This window comes from Cebus imitator, unplaced genomic scaffold, assembly GCF_001604975.1.
Source record: "Cebus imitator isolate Cc_AM_T3 unplaced genomic scaffold, Cebus_imitator-1.0 Scaffold290, whole genome shotgun sequence".
NCBI lineage: Eukaryota > Metazoa > Chordata > Mammalia > Primates > Cebidae > Cebus > Cebus imitator.
In genome coordinates, this window is record NW_016107605.1 from 1091327 (window position 1) to 1112486 (window position 21160).

Sequence of the window (21160 nt, forward strand, 5' to 3'; positions counted from 1 at the left end):
AAAGATTGGTTATATAACTTGAAATTGTATATCACACTGTGTCCCAATTCTAGAAGCCATGTAAATGATTCATGTAAAAGCAGTTAATGTAAACTGGGCCATGTAAATTTATCTTAATTTTCTTTGTTTCCTCCAAAATTAACTTCCATCAAGTCAGATATGCAAAATATGTTCCTATTCCTTGATATATAGAATTAGAAAACAAACACAGAAAATGCAAATTTGAGTTATGGTCCTGAAAATCTACTCATTTAGCTTTGGAAAGTATCTCTATATTTTTGAAGTGCTTTTGATAAGGCACATATAAAAATCTACAAAGGAAACACATGAAATCTACATTCTGAATGCCTATGACAGGAATAATTTTACCTGAATCTTGTTGCTTTTTCTGAGGATACTTCACTGCTGGCCACTTACACTACTGTCTCTCTCAATTAAATTACATTTATCTTTTAAAATTTCCTCCCTTTGTGGTTAAATATCTTTTACCAAAAAAGATGAATATTGAGACTTCAGTTCTCATTCATGTTTTAAGGGGTCTTTAAAAATGATGTGTAGAATTATAATACTACCCTAAACTAATGTGGGTTCAAAAGCATAATCTGCATTAAATAGTCTATAATTTAGATACCTGATGTCAATAAACATAAGTACCCTCTTATTTAAACATTGCCTTATAAAGGAACAGGTTTATTGATTTAGGACTTTGCCCTTCATGTTGCTCTACAGACATGCTTATGTAGTTAATATTTGTCAAGATATACAAAAATATTAAGTAGCTTCAGCAGGTCTAATAAGTATGAACTCGATGTGGTAACAGTAGCAGTAGCTATATTCTTGTGATAGTCTACTATTTATTAAGCATTTCATTTCTATTAACTCACGTCAGCCTAATAATCTTTTGAAGTAGGTTTAATACCATGTCTATCTTACAAAGGAGGAAACGGAGGCAAAGTAAGATTTCTTTCTTTAGTTTAACCATTATATTATGAACTCTTAATAGTTGTAAAATTTACACATATATATGAAATATGAAACAGATCAAAATATTTAATACTGCTTATTCTATGAGTTTGCTAAGTATAATAGTCTATAACCTCATTTATCTACATAGCAACATGAAATGTTACAGTATTTATCCTAGAGTTTTAAACAACTGCCGGCATAATTATTGATCAAAACAAACTAAAGATATAATCATATTTTTATGAAACCCTAAAAATGCCAAGTTCTGATCTTGAGTTAGTATTTTATTGTTTCAAGGGTACTGATGAGTACACATAAAAATTCAGACATAAAATGGGATACTATAACACTCACAAATATCCTCAATGGCATAGTCTATCCCTCTCTGAGCTTGGTTAATTATACATGTATTGTTTTAATGTTGACACTTTTTAGGTACCTTGAAAGGTACCTAAAATACTTTGCAGTTCTAAGGCCAGAATATTGGTCAGCATTAAATTTGACCTTGTAAAAAGCGGATTATACCAGATTACATTTATTATACTCTGTGAAAAAGGGACAGTCTTTAAGAAAAACATGGATAGATTTTCATTTACTTGCACCTAAGTGAGACTTGTATTTTTATCCTATAACCCAGTTGGGTATTAAGTCCGTAAGTTTACGGATCGTTTTCCAAGGAATCCCTGTAGAAGTTGTGTAGAGGTGCCCCTAGAGGCTGCTTAGGGAACTGGGGGTATAGAGACAGAGACGATGGGCCTCTGGCTACTCCTGCCTGGTTTCAAGTACAGCAGCTCTGATTTTATTTGCTTTATCTTTTTGGCCATAAAGTGTGCTTAAAGAAGTAATATATCTACCTTAAAATTCAGAAAACACTCTTTCAAACCATTAAAGACAAGTTCTCAGTTGCATGGAGCATCAGTTTCTAAAGGCTCTCAACACCAATGCTCTTAACTGGGGAGGAAGGGCCAATATAATTTAATGTTTTTATTAGTAATTTAGATTAAAAACCTAACACTCTGCATTTCGAGTTTCTAATTGATGCTAACGTGGTATATTCAACAATCAAACTGGAAAACAATCTGATAAATTATATAAAGAATCATATAAGTTTAATAGGATTAGGACTTAAGAACAAGAACACAACAAATCAAAATAAAGAATGTGTACACAGGAACCAACAAGATAAAAAAAAAATAAAAGGAAAAGGACGTCAACCTCTATCCAGTAAACACAGTGTTTAAATGGAAAAAAAATATAGTTTAACAGCAGTTGGCTGTATCAGTAGAAATAGAAATAAGTCTACTTTATTTGACATTGGGCATTAATTAGAATGTATTTTTGATAGTCTCATTTGAGAAGTTTGTTGAAAATTAAATAAGGACTAGTGAAGAACACACGATACTAAATTATTCCTATGAGAAAAAGTTAACAGAAATGGAAGTATTTATCTTGAAAAAGAGGTGACTGGGGGGAAAATTAATGATCTCAAAGGCTATTAATAATTACAATAAATTGTTCTCCTGCCCTGCAGAGGACCACTGTATATGAGGAATGTGTAAAAATAATGGCAAGATAATTTGATTTGCTGTAAGTAAGCTATCTTGATAATGAAGAAATTTAAAAACACTGGAACGTCTAACTGGGAGAAGTTAGAAGATTTTTTTTTCAGTTGTAGATAGCTTTAGTAAGAAAAAAATGAATTCTCTACCCTGGTTCCCCTGTGCTATTTCACTGGTTTATATTTTCAAATATCCACTCAGGGATAGTGAAAATCGGGAGGTTTCACTCTGCCAAGACTATATCCTGAAGTTCATGCGTCTTCTTTACACTTTTAATATTTCTTTTCTGGATTCACCAACTTCCCAGCTTTGGGTTATTACTAGTCCACTAATTCACAGAGATAAGGCATAAACATTTTACAGTAAGAAAACTGATAAAAGTTCTTGCTGCTCAGACATAGTCACTGGTGCAAGGCCAAATTTTCTAATCACACAAAAATACTTGTAGGCTGCTCACAAGTATTTATCCTGAGGTTTCTCTTTGATATGGATAATTGGTTTGCTTTCAGATTTTCCCTAGCCTCAAAGTACTAGATTCTCTGTCTTGACGCCTTTAGACTTTCTCTTACAAGCTCTTCCACAGCATCCTTCTGCCCGGCCAGGCTCCCTAATGTTTGTTGGCCCTTTTCTTTGCAAGGTCCACAAAATGACTTACAGACTGCTCAGTATAGCCTGTGATATGCATGCCTATCAGATATTAATACTATCGCCGCTCCACTCATATATTCTCAGCATTTCTATTTCCATCTTACAGTCTTACTAAGAGTTAAGTCCAGAGGCTTAAAAATTGAATTCTACTCATATTTAAAAATTAGATTCACCAATCCCACTGAATCTTCCAACAGCAAGCACGTGCTACCCTGCCTGAAAAATACTTTCTTTGGCTGCAAAAGCTTGACTGGCCCTGAGCAGGAGGCTCAGGTGACACCTCTGAGGATAGCTTTTCACCCAGGATGAATAGGTGGCTCAATCTCCAGTTTGTTCACGTCAGGTCAGATAATTCTGAACTGCTGAGGTGCATTCTGCAGTAGCACCCAGAGTTTACCAGGAGGATCAAGCCCCAGTTGCCTGCAGTGACTCATAATTACACCTTCTTGGTTTTATTCCCTTCTTTGCTTCACTTTGTCTGTCTCATTTTCTCCTAAGTAGACTACTGATAACACCAATCCTTACTTCAGAGTCTGCCTTCAGGTGAACCCACTTAAGATAAGGTATCTTCATATCTTTACATATGCATTTTCTAAAGAATATACGTTCTTTGTAATATTTAAAAGAACACTTTACATTAATAATTGAGGGAAATCAACTGTGGTTTCTGTATATACAGTGGGCTGAAACCAATGGGGCTCTCACACCTGGGAAGGTGGAATAGACAACTCCCAGACTGGGACCATTGAAGTGTTTGTTGCTCCTGGCAACTCCAAGTGAGATTTCTTGCAGAACATTCTGTGATTTTACGATCTGGGATAAGAGGGTTTGCCCATAAAATACCTTGTTTTAACACATTTTCCTATCAATTTCACCACAGTGATAAGAAAGATTCTTTTCTTTTTGTTCAAGAAAATAAAAAGCAAATTGTTTATTTTTCTTTGGCTTCTTATCATGCTAGGAGATACCTTCAACAAGTCCTGCACCCAACAAATTATTTCTTTTCTGTACACGCAACAGTAAAATGTACTCATTTGCGTAAGTTATAACCAAATACATAAGTAAAAGTGTTGTTTGTGACAGTAGATCTGACTTTGGGGATAAATATAAACTTGTACAGTTTTAATAGATTTCAGCACTGACATTACAGCATAGAAATAAAGCATTTCTTGCAATCATTCCAGGCATTCCAGATGGTGAAGAGTATTGCCATAATTCAATAGAAAGAAAAGCAAACTTACCCGAATCATCATGACTGAACATCTGATATCATGAATCGTATCATAGATTTTCTTTGAGATGTCCACAAATTGATTATCATCCAACACATTCAACGAGTTCTTGCTTAAGGCTTCCAAGGCAACATTCACTTGCGTAACAAATTCAGGAATTACTGTTAAAATAAAGAATAAGGAGAAGATTGTCTTCTTTGTATTTCTGGATTTCTATAGTAGTTTCTAGGAAATGTAGAATTTTGTTTTTAACAAATATTTGATTAATAGATCTTTAATTATATTTTTAAAATATAGAGATACACAAATTTTAGAAGGATCATCCTGGATCGCTGAAAAGTAAAAGGACTCAAAGACAATGAAAGGCATTTTGTTTTTGTTTTCTGAACTCCAGGCTCCTGCAGCGAAAAGCATTTTTACAGAAATGTTTTAAAAGGTTACCTTTCTCCTTCACATCATTTTTGTTTTTACAAAACCTTGGGACCATAAAATCACTTCTCATCCTATCCAACATAAACCACAAGAAATTATGGAAAAGAGTTGGTGTGTAAAACATTTGGAATTGTAAATACAATGACATTTAAAGAAGGAAAGCAATTGAGCTGCTAAACAGAAGAAAATTTAGTTGAAAGTACTAATTCTATCCTTACAGAAATAATAAAAATATTGTAGACTTTTTTTTGGTGAGATTTTTTTTTTCTATAATAAAAAAATTAGTGAAAAGGAATTGGCATTCTCATATGCAAACTATGTCTAAAATAACAAAACACTGAATGACAACAGGGGTGCTTCTATTGGTAAACCAATCCAAGGATTATCTTTTTAAAATAGGCTTCAAAATGTTTCAAATAAAAAGATTTCTTCAGTTTTACTTTTAAGGTTAATGATATTAACAGTTATTAACTCTTCACTAGACTCAAGTTACTTTTCTAAGTGTTCAAAGTGATTTAAATCTTAAAATAGTTCCAGTATTAACGAGTATTAATAGTTTAACAACTGGGACACAGAGAAATCAAGACTCGAACACGGATTCATTCTGTTAACGTGTAACAAAAGAGATATGAATTCAGACTCCCAAAATGCAGAATCTACACTCAAACAAATCTACTATGTCATATTGAGAAAGCCTCTGCCCAATATGAAGATGTCAGATAAAAAGATTGATTTTTAGCAGAAACAATTCTAAAGCTAGAAGACAGAAATATTTTAACTGCTATAAAAATACCAATCAACATTATTTTTCTACATTTAAGCCTTTTTCTGTATGTATGGCATACCATCTGTTGCGATCCTACCTGTTGTGTTATCGATATGAGGAAATGTTGGTGATATAGACGGGAACTCATTTTATCTGGTCTCTTCTTTCCTCCAGCTGCTAAAATGTATCACCTTTATCCTACCTCTGAGCTACCATACCTGTGGAAATTATCCACTGTGCTCTTCTCCTCTGTCCATTCTCTAGGCACACTGTCCAATAAAAGGTGGCTACTAGCTGCGTGTGGCTACTAAAAAATTAAATTCATTAGCCTTAAATTTTAATTCAATTCCTTAGCCATATTCATCACACTTCAAATGCTTAACACATACATGTGACTAGTGATTACCATTTTGAAGGTAACAACCTAACCTGAATTAGCCTAACTGATGCCATCTTAGCTGCAAACCTGACAAGGCTCTCTCGAGCCTCTCCCTCCCTGCCACAGCCCCTCAGGTGCATTACTGGGTCACACTGCACGCAAAGCTTTGAACCATTAAAAGTGGTTCACAGGGTTCCCAGCACCTGTAACCATTGTAACTGCGTCCTGCTGGGCAAGTCTATCTGCTATTGTGAATACCTTCCTTGGTGATTGATTATATGGAAAGTTCTCCCTGCTACCCCACTTAGTGATTGCATGGAAATACCCTTAGCAACCAACAAGGGTTGCTAAGAACCCTGAGAACCTCCTGCCCCCCTGGTTACCAGCCTCCTCCTACTAACTTGTTTGTTCTGCTTCTGTAAAATTCTGATTCAGCTAGGCTGCCCCCTCCCCTACCTAAATCAAGGTATAAAGGGGAATCATGCCCCTCCCTTGGGGCCGAGAGATTTTGAATGTTAGCTAACTCTCAGTCTCCAGCTAAATAAAGGACTCATAATTTGAACTTGGAGAGTAGTGTTTCCTTCTAACTCATTCAGTTATTGCATGAAGAGTGGAGATATGGCTATTATGACAGTAACCTTTGGGATAACAGAACCTTCGATTGGGTAATACCACTTTACAGTGAGAATCCCTCAAATCACTTTCTCCCTTTCAGTGGATGGGAAAACAAAGCAAGAAGGAGACCAAACTGATACCCTTTGCATAAGAAAAACAATCTCAAACCATAATTCTCATTTATATGCATATGACTCTTAAAGCATATCTCAAATCTAGACTTTTTCCTTAATTTCAGAACTGTATATCCAGTTGACAATGGCAAAATTCTACCTGAATCTTTCATAACACCTCAAACATATTCTATCTAAATGTAAACACATTTTTTTTTAACCCAGGAAACCTAATTTTCCATTACTGTATTCTATGTTGATGCTCAGTCACCCATGAAAAAAAACCGGTTGTTTTCTTTGACCTCCTATACTTCTTCTTTATTCCTTACATCCAAATACCCACTAAATGCCATCTACTCTACAACGTAAATATATCCCAAATCCATTGACAACGTTTAGCCCCACTGTCTCTAGTCATCAGCATCTACTATTTCACTCCACAGCATAGTTCTTCCCATGCCTAAATTCTGCTTATCCTCAGATTCATTTTAAGTCTACTCTAATGAATGGAACCTGCTCTTACCATTAAGTATAATAGTATCCCCCAAATGATGGACACTCAGTAAGTTGTTTTATGAACACATCATATATTTATAAGTTTTCAATTGTTCCTTGTAACATTTCTTGTTTATATCCTAAGTGGCTAGCCTGGCATGTAGTAAATGACTGAATTAATTCAGTGATTAGATTAATTGATTAATTACTATGTAAAAGTCAAACAAAGAGTAGGTACAATGAAACATGTCCAGCTTGCATTTAAATGTGATTTAGGTTTTGTTAACAATTGAAAAGCTCCAATAATATATTTATGCAGGCTTATAGGAACATTCAAATCTGTTTAATGAGTTAATCATTACTTTTTGTAGCGTTAAAGAGGAGGAAACTTCTAAGAAAATGTATCCAGCAATTTCACATTTCCTTCAGGTTCTAGAGTAGACAGTAAACCTTCCATCAAAACTACTACTCTAAAGAACAGGACAAAATGGCTTCCAGCCTCTGTGATATTCTCTATTCATTCTAAAGACATAATTAAGTGCAAAGAGATGTGTTCTCAAAACTGTAGGGACCTGCAGGCTACAGAGCTTTATTCATAATTATTCCCACTAAAACATGTTTTTTCTCACATATCAAACAAGTGTGCAATACACTAATAATTTAATTATATTAATACTTTCAATCTGTTATTATTGACACTGTTCCCACCATCTTCCTATGTAGATTTTGGCAGAAAAAAAAAAAAAGAAAAATTAAAGTCATGTAAAGGTCTGTTTTTCGCTGCTCTGTGAAATAATGTGAGAAAGATTTAGGATATCTTAAGAAAAATACAACACAGCCTTTTTATTAGTGCAAAATGATTTCATTTTAACTCCTCTAAAGGCCTTTTACTAATGAATTAATATTAGCTCCAATTAAAATAAAATCTTTCAGAAGCAAATGTTTAATTTCTGAAATACAGACGGAAACTACTACTTTCTCACTCTGACAGCATAAATGAACTATTCAAAGCTGGTATGTAATTCATTTCTCATTTCATTAGCTTAAACATCAGCTGTGGGTGTACTTTACTTACACTATGGACATATGGTTGCTTGGATCAAAGTAGGAGTACATTTTTTTAATGTTTAAAAGAAAATACAAAATGAGTATAATTAAGCAGCCAGTTTATGGTAATTTAGAACGAATAACAAATTGACAAAGCTGTCTTTACTCCATAATGTACCTAGGTTTTCAGAAAATGAGGTTTAGACATTATTATACAATCATGCTATACAATCATTGATCAAAGAGAAGGATACCTTAAACAAATTCATTCTCATCAATTGAAATGCCAGGCAGGATAAGTGGTTCTGAACTTTGGAGTGTAGATTTATCAAACAAAGGTGGCCTTTTGGTCAATACCCTGTTGACTTCAAAGTATCTTGTCCTTATTACACAGCCAAATTCTGAACCAGTTCTGAACTCTTTAGCAGTCTATACTTTCTCTGTCTACTTTATTCAGAATGTACAGAATAATAGCTACCATTCTTACTCATCTTGGTACTGTGCTAAGCATTTAAATGTATGTCTCATATAATCCTCACAGAAGCCCTGTAAGGCAGGAACTATTACTATCCTGATTTACCGATGAGGAAACTGAGGTCACACAGTTAATAAGCGATGGGCCAGTAATTGAGAATACAGAGCCTGCTCTCTGAACCCTAACTCTGCACTGCTTTCTTTTGATAAGTAAAGACCTTGGGGTTTCTGAAGTGCTGTGCTCCTGGGGGAATTCGTGATAATTTTCTGACAATGCAGTTAACAGACCTACAGAGCCAAGTTCTCCTAGGCCTTAAGCCTCTCTCTGGTAGTAACCCGGGAATATTTAATCCCTTCTTAATCCTTGCTAAATTTACTATCTACATTTGAAAGTAGGTAAGGATACATTATTATTGAATTAAATAGGTCAGAAAAAAGTTCAGACTCATTAATGATCTAAAAATGATATCATCAAATTGTTTCCTACCATTAATAAAACCCAGATTAAAATATTTCTAATTAGACTATTATCCTTAAAAATTACTGGTGGTAAAGAAATTCGCATTTGAAAGTTCACATAATGCTAAGTCATCATTTCTTTAGGTTATGTTAAATAACTAGGAGAGAACTGATAATAGCAGAACGTAGCCTTAAGCATATAAATGACTTCTACAAATATCACTTTATACTCTTCATTTTTTCCGTTTATTCAGTAAATGCTAATTATCAGGGTTCATGTGTATTTAATATTCATGGAGCCAACATTATGTATCAGAAATATGTTTCGTACCTCATAGATCGTATATCATACAAAGCAATGACTAGTGAGGATTTTAGCATTTTTCAAATGATATGCTCCAAAGTACTGACCTGCTCTGATCCTTTAGCACACATCACATGGTTAACAAGAGCAGTACTTCTGACCTGTCTGTTAAACTCTACTCTATCTTTCAAGCACATCTGGAATATCTCCAAAAAGTTAAAAATAAAATAGCAGAGAGAAGGACTTAGATATAGCTTCACGAAACTGATATGTTTCCCCCTCTGGCAGGGTAGTGTTTCTACGTATGAAACTCTAATCATTTAATTAGCCCGAGTGTCCACCTTTGAGTCTCTCCAGTTACTTAGAAGCTTTTCTTTCCCTGTAGCTTAAATTTTAAAAATCTTCATATGTCTATGTAGTAGGTTAATATTAATAAATAATTTTGATTTAAGTATATTAGAAGTATATCCAATGACTTTTAATATAATAAAGATTAAGCTCTTTCATGCTTTTCCTCACATCATTTTCTCATTTATTTACATCAGAGTAATCACTTACATAAATGTGACTACTAAAATATTCAAAGTTGGACCTGAAACAATAATGTTCTATGTTGACCTTTGTTCTTTTATGCACACTTTATGTTACTAGAGTTAATAATTTTTTTTTAATTGCTTGGTTTTTTTTTTGTATTTCTCAGTAAGAATCCTCAAATATTTCAATTATCAATACCCATTTCATTTATGTTATGTTAATTAACTGGGAGAGAATTAATAATAGTAGAAAGTGGCAGTAAGCATATAAATGACTTCTACAACTACCGCTTCCTACTCTTCATTTTATACTATCAAACTTCTCAAAATCCATCAATTTAAACTTTACTGGGTGTGATATCCAGCCTTCATCATGTACTCCCATGATCCCACACTCCTGCATTCAAATCTCTGAGAACTCCTTTCCCATGTTGTAGTAGATCTATGTGCCTAACAGAAGACAGCAGAAGTGATGGTATGTTACTTCTTATTTCCCAGTTTGCTTTAAAAAGACATTGCCGATAGCAGATTCCATCTTGCACATGCAAACTTGTGCACACACTGTCTCCTCTCTGTCTCTCTCTCCTCTCTCTCTATCTCTCTCCCTCTCACGGTCTCTCTATCTCCTTTTCCCCTATTGCTTGCTCTGGGAAATTTAGCTGTTGTGTTAAGAACCCTATACAATCGTGCCATACAATCATTGATCAAAGAGAGGGATACCTTAAACAAATTTATTCTAATCAATTGAAATGCCAGGTAGGATAAGCTGTTCTGAACTTTGGAGTGTAAATGTATCAAACAAAGGTGGCCCGCATAGCAGGGAGCTGAAGCTGCTGGTCAACAACTAGCTAGAATATGAGGCCTTGGGCCACATGAATGAGGCTGAAGTGGAGTCTCTAGCTCCTTTCCAGCCATCAGATGACTGCAGCCTGGAATGACATTTTGACTGCAAGGTCATGAGAGATTCTGAGCCAGAACCACCCAGCTAGGCCATTCTTGGGTCCCTGATTTCCAGAAAAGATGAAAGACCATAAATGTTTGCTTTTTTAAGCTGCTAAGTTTTGGGGGTAACTTGTTTCACGATGGATAATTATTATGCTAAGAGACCAATAACTAACAGAAGTAGAAGTTCCTGCAACTGTTTTGGTTCATGCAAATAGAATCATACTGCACATGCTTTTTTTGTATCCAGTTGCACTCGACATTAAATTTATGTGGATGTAAGTTGTGTGTAGAATTATTACTCATTTTCATTGCTGTATAGTATGTCATTAGACTATAATGTACTTCTCCAGTCTATGAGTGATGGGCATTTGCATAATTTTCAGTTTGGGACTGCAATATATAGTGGTGCTATGAATAGCCTAGTTGATGTTTTTTGGTGAATATATGAACATATTTGTAAGGAATATACCTATCAACAGACTTGCTGGGCCATAGTATATACATATATATCACATTAGTAAACATCGACAATATCCTAAGTGGTTGGAAAAAAATTTATCCCTATCAACAAAGCCTAAATATTCTAGTTGCTCTTTATCTTCCCTAATGTTTGGCATATTCCATCTTTCACTTTTTAGCTTTCTGGAGAGTATGTTCTCTTCTTCCCTTTTAATATCTCTGCCAGGGATCTGGGTTCTGCTTGTTAAGACTAGAGTTTACTTTGATTTTTTAAAATCTACACTTGCATCTTGAGGTCGAAATGTTATCTTCCTCTTTTAGAATTCCTCACCATCTTATCTATTGCCCAAGATCATTTCTTAATTTCTTCAGTTTTTACCATCCAGAAATACAGACAACAGTAAAAAAGTTAAAGAAAAACAGAAGCAAAAGGGCTCCACAGTCTGTAGTGTTAGCAAAGTGCAGCTCAGTATGCAGTGGTATCCTGAACTACAGGAATAGGGAAAGGAGTCTAGAGTAAAAAGGTGCAGAGGTTTATAGGGTAGGATAGCATCTAGTAGGAGAAATGTATCTTTCCTTGACTAGTGGTGTTGAATGAAGGTGCTCCTTCACATATTGCTGGGGATACCTTGGCTAAAAATAAGTAAGAGTTGATCCTACCTCCACAAACTTCAACTCTCTTTGCCCAGTTGTCTATGATTATGTGTTAGACTAGAACTGTTTTTCCAACCTTGTCTACCTGGTATCTATCTATCCATTCTTCAGACTCAGATTGTTTATTTATTTGCTTTTATAATTTTATTTTTTATTGATACACAATAGATGTACATATTTGGGGGGTATGTATAACTTAATACCTTCCTATAATTTGAAGACAGATTCAGTTTAAATATCGGTTTCTCTGTAAAGATTCCCTTGATCAGCACCCCTACACTTGCCTCCAGGTGTATTAGGAAATCTTGTCTCTTGGACATACTAATGCCTGAAATATACATTTATTGAAGTGGCTGTGTCCTAGCCAGGCACGGTTGGCATGTGCCTGTAGTCCCTACTACTTGGAAGGTTGAAGGTAGAGGATCACTTCAGCCAAGGAGCGCAAGGCCTCAGTGAGCTATGATCACGCCCCTGCAGTCCAGCCTGGGTAATAGAATGAGAGCTCCTTATCCCCCTCCACCATTTCTTTAAAGTTCCTATGTCTCTAACTTTACTGTATGTGTTTTCTTGTATTCAGCCACTTCTAAAATCCTGACAGAAAGCTCTAAAAGCATAAACTCTGTCAGATCACTTTGTTTCCTCAGGAAAGTAGTAGGTAGAAGAGTAAGAATTCAAAATTAGGCACTCAGACTCAGAGCCTGTGCCCATAACCACTATGTTCTACCACTTAGATGTAAGAATAATCACCTAAGACATATCCACAAAACATTTCAGGTCATTTAGGATAAAGAGAACAGCTACATCCTTAAGAGAGAAAAGATTATCAGTAAAATATTAAAATCATATTGGCATTAGACTTTTCATGAGAAATGCTAGATACCAAAGGGAAAAAAAGAGAAAATAATGTCTTCAAATTCTAAGAAAAATTTATTTTAAACTTGGAATTCAATATCCAGCCAACCTATCTTTTAAGTGAATGAGGGATGACATTGTTTCAGACATTCAAGAATGTTTAATTTCTATGAACTGTTAGGAAAACACTTGGTAGATACACACTTAAAACAACAGGTGAATCCAAAAGATCAAAACATGGGGCTGAGGAAACAGTGGAGTTGGAAAAGCAGTGTAAGGAATACCCAGAGAGTACTGAGGCAATAAGTAAACAGGGAACATTTTTGGGAGCCAGGGTTCTCACTCTGTACTGCTATGGAATGGGGTCAGACAAAGATGAACCCCATGGGACTGGACTGAACTGAAGATGTCAGCTTGAACTCATAATGTTATATGCAGATATAAGTTTTATATAAAGATATATATTGTTTTTGTGCAAGAATGAAGGAGAAATAAGGAAGCACATTTTAATTTGCCTATCTTCACACACGTTTTAAAAAAGACTCACATTAAGAATGAACAAAGGAATAAGAAAACTTGTTGTGTACAAGGAAACTTAAGAGTAAGGTAGAAGGGATATGAGAAGATAGATTTGTCTGAGAGTAGTTTTTGTACATTTTTGACTTCTGTAAACATTTTAAGATTATACAATTAAAAAAATAAAATCAACCAACAAGAGTAGGGATCTGGGGAGAGGAGACCTAAAACCAAATGCAAATAGCAATAAATGAATGAATGAATATGTTTAAAATTTTCAAGGTGTACACCACTGAGTTGCTCACACTTTACTATTTTCTGAAGCTGTGTTGTTTAATATAGTGGCCACTATATTAAATACGCTACTATTTAACCTTCTACTAAAATAATACAAATGAATACAATTAAACATTTATTTCCATAGTCACTGTAGCCCACCCCACATGGATACCATATTAGATAGGGTAAATATAGCTCAGCTCAATCATCACAAAAAGTTCTACCGGACAGCACTATGTCTAATATTTGCAAATCAATTACTTGTGAAGCTCCTGTCCTCTGCAGGGCACTGGTTTATGTGCTGGATGAGTGATATCAGTATTTGGTTACGCGTATATATCACTACTATGAGTTAAAAACCCCTGAAGAAACTCTCTCTGGCACCTTGAAATGCCCTGGGCTATTGCAAAATTGTATTTCAGATTCTAGCTAATGATACAATTCTTAGCTTTTTTGGTCAACATGTATCTTTCTTCCTACTAAAAAGTATATATATATTTTTTTCTTTGTTCTTTGAGAAATTATACATTATCTCTTTGTTATATTGTGTTAATCCCCTCAAGTTTATGAGATTCAATATCTGATGAAATTATACTAATTGCAATATATGTTAACAATGTCTTGAATTTCAGTTCCAATTTGTTACTTTCATTATTAAAAAAAACTTAATTTTAAGAAGTTGTAATGTTACAGTAAAAGATTATGGATTCAATCTCATTGACAGTTGTGATTTTATTTTTCCTACATTAGCTGTATTTCCCATGGAAGCATAAGAGCTTCCTATATACAAAGAATATTAGGTTAAGATTTTTGTTTCCAATTTATTTTTTTAATTAATTATTTATTTTAATTGTACTTTAGGTTCTGAGGTACATGTGCAGACCATGCAGGATTGTCGCATAGGTACACACCTAGCAAGGTGGCATGCTGCCTTCATCCCCCTGCCACCTACATCTGGCATTTCTCCCAATGTTATCTCTCCCCAACCTACCCACCCCCACTGTCTCTCCCTCAGCCCTCTCCCCAACTGACCCCAGTGTGTTATGCTCCCCTCCCTGTGTCCATGTGTTCCCATTGTTAATGGGAACAATGTGAGAACATGCAATGTTTGGTTTTCTATTAATTATGCTAGTTTGCTGAGAATGATGGTTTCCAGATTCATCCATGTCCCCACAAAGGACACAAATTCATTATTTTTCATGGCTGCATACTATTCCATGGTGTATATGTGCCACATTTTCTTTGTCTAGTCTATCACTGATGGGCATTTGGTTTGGTTCCAGGTCTTTGCTATTGTAAACAGTGCCACAATGAACATACATGTACATGTGTCTTTATAATTGAACAATTTATAATTATTTGGGTTTATACCCAGTAATGGGATTGCTGGGTCAAATGGAATTTCTATTGCTAGATCCTTGAGGAATCGCCACACTGTCTTCCCCAGTGGTTGAACTAGTTTACACTCCCACCAACAGTGTAAAAGTGTTCCTATTTCTCCACATCCTCTCCAGCATCTGTTGTCTCCTGTTTTTTTAATGATCGCCATTCTGACTGGCTTGAGATGGTATTTCAATGTGGTTTTGATTTGCATTTCTCTAATGACCAGTGATAATAAGCATTTTTTTCATGTGTTTCTTGGCCTCATAAATGTCTTATTTTGCAAAGTGTCTGTTCATATCTTTTGCCTACTTTTGAATAGGTTTGTTGTTTTCTTGTAAATCTGCTTTATTTCTTTGTAGATTCTGGATATTAGCCCTTTGTCAGGTGAGTAGATTGCAAAAATTTTTTACCATTCCGTTGGTAGCTAGTTTACTCTAATGATTGTTTCTTTTGGTGTGCAAAAACTCTTTACATTTGATTAGATCCCATTTGTCTCTTTTGGCTTTGTTGCCATTGCTTTTGGTGTTTTAGTCATGAAGTCCTTGCTTATGCCTATGTCCTGAATGGCCTAGGTTTTCTTCTGGGGTTTTTATGGTGTTAGGTCTTATGTTTAAATCTTTAATCCATCTGGAGTTAATTTTAGTGTAAGGTGTCAGAAAAGGGTCTAGTTTCAGCTTTCTGCAGATGGCTAGCCAGTTTTCCCAACACCATTTATTAAACAGAGAATCCTTTCTCCTTGCTTGTTTTTGTCAGGTTTGTTGAAGATCAGATGGTTGTAGGTAGGTAGTTTTGCTCCTGAGGCCTCTGTTCTGTTCCATTGGTCTATATCTCTCTTTTGGTACCAGTACCACGCTCTTTTGATTACAGCAGCTTTGTAGTATACTTTGAAGTCAGGTAGCATGATGCCTCCAGCTTTGTTCGTTTTGCTTAGGATGATCTTGGTTATGCAGGTTCTCTTTTGGTTCCATATGAAATTTAAAGTGTTTTTTTCCACTTTTTTTTTTTTTTTTTTAAAGAACAGGCCCGCCATGGTGGCTCTTGCCTGTAATGCCAGCACTTTGGGAGGCCGAGGTGTGCAGTTCACCTAAGGTCAAGAGTTCAAGACCAGCCTGGTCAACATAGTGAAACTCTGTCTCTATTAAAAATAGGAAAATTAGCTGGGCATGGTGGCTGGCACCTATAATTTCAGTTACTTGGGAGGCTGAGACAGGAGAATTGCTTGAACCCAGGAGGCAGAGGTTGCTGTGAGCCATGACTGGACATTGCACTCCATCCTGGGTGATAAGAGCAAGACTCAGTCTCAAAGAACAAAAAAAAAAAAAAAATTAAAGAATATGTTTATTTTTCTTGCATCTGATATTCATTTATTTCGAATTCTCCTACTATTATATCCAATATCTTAACTTTAGGGAGCCCAAATTAATATGGCTTAAACATATAAGTATGTTTAACTCATGCAACAGATATTTTTCTAGAAATCTGAATAGAAATTTATTGTAAACTTTTTGACTGTGAGAGTTTGGTGAACTGAATTATTACTTTTAATAATATTTGTTGAAGAATGAAGAAACTCCTGTTTTAAATGCAGTAGGGGAGCTTACTATTTAAGGCAACTGAAGTAACCTCTATCATAAATATTTACCTCCTAATGTCTTTTTCTTTTTAAAGCTGAATTTCTACATGTCGGTTTACAGACACTACTTTAAACAAGCCTATAAAAGAAAATGAAGTTTTATAACTAGGCTAAACATGTTTAAAGTAGTTATAGACACCCAAAAACTTTCTAAATCTATGTAAACTATGATTATGAAAGGTCAGAAAAAAAGCAATTATCTTCTGTAAAATGAAAAAGCTGGTCTATTTCTTCTGTTCCAGCATAGTTACTCTCTGATTCCATAAGTTTCTTCACAATCATACATGCATTGTATTTATTTTCTCTGGCTATATTTGGTTACAAGCAGAAATTCATTTGAATAGAATAAAAATGGATGAATGGGAAGATGGGTCGATGGCTGGATGGCCAGGTAGGTAGATAAAAGGAAAGGATAGTTGGAGAAAAAGATGGGTGGATGGATACATAGATAATATGAATGTGAATGTGAATTATAATGTGAACGTGAATAAAGAGAAGTAGAGATTTATTTTTATAACTCTTCTATATCTCCCCCCAAAAATGAATTAAAAGCTTCTTTAAAAATAAGAGTCAAGTGTGCAGTAAGCTTTATAACAAGGCCAACAGGAGACATGTAGTCAAAGTTAGGGAGCAGAGGTGTAATTACATTAAAAATCCTGGAGTTAAGGTACAGCAATTAAGTATAAAATTGATTGTTGGAGGTCCAGGCAGAAATGAAGCAATGGGTCATATGGTTCATATTATCTAATAAAAGGAACCTGAACACTTTGAAATTTTCAAATGAAAATGAAAATTTCTATTCTCATCAGGATATACTTGAAAAGAATTTTCCTCCTCAATGCTGTATGCTAAGAGGAATGAATGTTTCATGTATGTATTTATGTTATTGGTTATTAAATTAAAAAATGAACAATAGTCTTTACAAATGATGTTAATAAAATACAAAAGCATTCTTCATAAGACTATTTCTTTTTTACAGTATCAGATTACCTTCTGCAGAGAGTTAAAGTTCTGGAGTTGATTTGCACCTCCCTGATTTAACATACACTTGAAATAGCACTTGATTGCAATTCTAGAGAGAAAGTTAAGGCATAAATGAATGATTGATCTAAACAAGGCTTTTGACAGAATTGAGTCACAAATTATTTGAAATTGAGGTCAACAGTGAGTTACTTCTTGAAGGATGGTCATTCTGGGTTATGAGACAAAAGAACTAAGAGATATGTCAAGGCTCTACATCAAACTTCCTGATTGGGAGTCACTTCCCTGATTGCATTTTATCATTTCATTTTATATGCATTGTGTTTTCTCTGAAGTTCTGCAATGCTGTAGTCCTGAGCAAATAGTAAATTTCTTCCTCAGTAAACTTTATTATAACACAGTGATTTTCAAACTTTACCATGCATCAGAATGACCAGAAAGGCCCATTAAAACAGAAATGGCTGGGGCCCACCCATGGAGTTCCTGGTTCAATAGGTCTAAAGTGCTGCAGAAGAACCTGTGCTGCAGAATTTTAACAAGTTTTCAACTGACGTGAATACTACTAGTTAGGGATTATCTTTTGAGAATCACATCTAGCAGATATAATTGATTGACCCCCCATACTCATTACCAACATTGTTGCTAAAAGAACCATGAATTTGTTCAAGTGTCCAGTGACAACAGAGAAGAGGGAAGGTGATACAGTTCTCGATCAGTTAGACTGGGTTAGTCTACTCTGTGATCTTCCACACTGTACTAAAGAAAGAATTTTATTATAACAGTTATTATTTTTCACCCTATTTGATGTTCTACAAAGGGAAGAAGCTTAGAAGATACATGTGCATAAATTATATGTGTGTATGTATATATTAATATGTATGTATCTATATATGTGTGTGTATGTATGTGTGTATATATTTGGCATATATATACACCAAATTATATGTTTCAACACATAAAATATATATATGTGTATGCGTGTGTGTGTGTGTGTGTGTGTATCAAATCTGGTATACAAGCACACATTTGTGTATATACATATACAGTATAATATAACTCATATGATATACCTCAATATATTACTATATATATATATATATATATATCTCAATATATCCTTTGATGTGGAACACATACACATATATATACACATACACACATGTATACACACATCAAATTTGGTATACACACAGACATATACATACATACACATACACTCATATACACATACACTCATATATATACATACACATATATATAATTTATGTGTAAACACATACATTTGTTATCATCAGTTTCTCCCACCAAATTTACTCTTCTCTCTCCTCAGATATCTTCCACTCTTCATGTTCAATCAATCAATCAATCAATCACTATGTCCTGCTGATTCAGCCTCTCCAATATGTTTCCGGCACATAGTAGTAGCTCAGTAATTATGCATTGAGTGAATATGTCTATGTAGCACAAGTTCTATTAATTCATGACCTAACTTCCAAGTACTGTTAGACTGAGAAAGTACATCATAATTCACCCAGTTTTGCAATGAAAACATATAATGATTGTCTTTTAATTAATGCACCTATTAACTTTACCATTAAGGTCAAAGGAATTATCATTAAGTTATCATTGAATCAGTTGCTATGCATTTGGTGTAGGTCTCGCTCAATGGAAAAGTTTGCTTCTCGAAACTTTTCTGTTCCTATTCACTAAAGCTTGGTCACTGCAATTCTTGGCTGTGCCTCGATAGTGCACATACAGTACATTTAGTATATTACTGATGGACAAAGCTCTGAAATTAAGAGGATTAATTAGGATAAAACCCAAAATACCTAAAGCTAACATCAATTCACTGAGTCAGCAAGAATGCTCTGAAAACCTTTTATGTTGAGGCATGAAAACCTCTCACAAATCATTTTATTATTTCTATCTTTGGAATTCTCCAAATCATCATGAGGCTGCCTGGAAACGTAAAGAAAGCATATATAAGCAATTTTGTTATTTTTAATTCTAATAATCTTAAATCTATCTACTTCTTTCTCCTCAAAAGACCTCATTGCCAGGCCTAGATGTCTATTATCCTCAAGATGCCTAGAGATACAAATATGACCTAGCTCTCATTGTTTCAGGCTATCTGCTTCCATCCTTCTATGCACGGTGATTCTCTTTTACCACAGGAAAAAATCATTTCAATAGATATTTACTTATTGATATGTATAGTTTGATGATCGCAAAACCAAGGTTCAGTCAGATTAAGTATTAATGTCTAGAAGTGCATAGCTAGCAAAAGATGAATCACAAAATACTTCTAAAAATGAAGCATTGTCCTATAAAGCTTTTAAAAGGTTAACAATCTCTTTGGAGATAAAACAAGAACATAACAAACTACTGGTGGCTGCAAATGTAGATTGTAATTATGTATTTATACTGTAATTTCAATATATTATCTGTTATACATCTGCCTGTGTTTCCCACTAGCTGTAGAATACAAAGCAGAATAACAAAACTGTGACAAAAGAATAATATAAAGCTTCAGAGACATGAAAATGAGAAAAAGTAGAGTTGAGATTGTAATACCTATCAATGTAGAAAACAGAAAGAAAAGCTAAAAGTTAGATTACAACAAGTTGTGGTTTGAACTTTAAGCCAAAGAATCTATTCTTAATTTGGTAGATAATTAACAGCATTTTGAAATTTCCAGTAGTATTCTAACATGACTAGTGGTGAGACAGTAAATTTGATACTTGAGCTGCCTTAAAATTTCCTGTACAATGCAATTCAATATTTTTTCTGGGGAGTAATCAGCATTCTTTTTTTTTTTTTTTTTTATAAAAAATTTCTAGAGTTGTTTCAAGTATATGCACTTATTTTAAAACATACTGCTTGTCTCCAAAAACGTGTTTTATTTACTAATTTATTTTTGAGCTGGAGTCTCATTCTGTCACCCAGGCTGGAGTGCACTGGCACAATCTCATCTCACTGCAACGTCTGCCTTTCGGGTTCAAGCAATTCTCCTGCCAACAGCCTCCTAAATAGCTGGGATTGCAGGTGCCCACCACCACACTCAACTAATTTTTTTTATTTTTAGTAGAGATGAGGCTTCACCATGTTGGTCAGGCTGGTCTTGAACTCCTGACCTTGTGATCTGCCCACCTCAGCCTCCCTAAGTGCTGAGATTGCAGGCATGAGCCCCCCTGCCCAGCCATCAGCATTCTTGATAAGAAAAAAATGAAGCATATTTCTGATAGACTTTCATGAGATGATGACCTCTTCTAGGAGATTAGACTGACTTCAAATAACCATCATGCTAACAGCCTGATTATTATTAAGCAGAATCTTTGGAATAGCTGCATATAATCTAATAATGATTATCTAATCATCATTTTTAAATGAATCATCTCTATCAGGAGGATATATTTAAATGTACTTTTTCTAAATC

At 34.7% G+C, this 21160-nt stretch overlaps 1 protein-coding gene across 3 annotated transcripts in view; it reads right to left on the minus strand.

Annotated features, from left to right (window-relative positions):
• CTNNA3 (catenin alpha 3) overlaps nt 1-21160 on the minus strand; it is a 1771160-nt gene that overhangs the window by 377312 nt on the left and 1372688 nt on the right. For all 3 annotated transcript variants that reach the window (XM_017502077.2, XM_017502076.2, XM_017502078.2), the window contains one exon: nt 4415-4566. In XM_017502077.2, coding sequence (XP_017357566.1) covers nt 4415-4566 — 152 coding nt within the window. The remainder of the gene's footprint in view (nt 1-4414; nt 4567-21160) is intronic.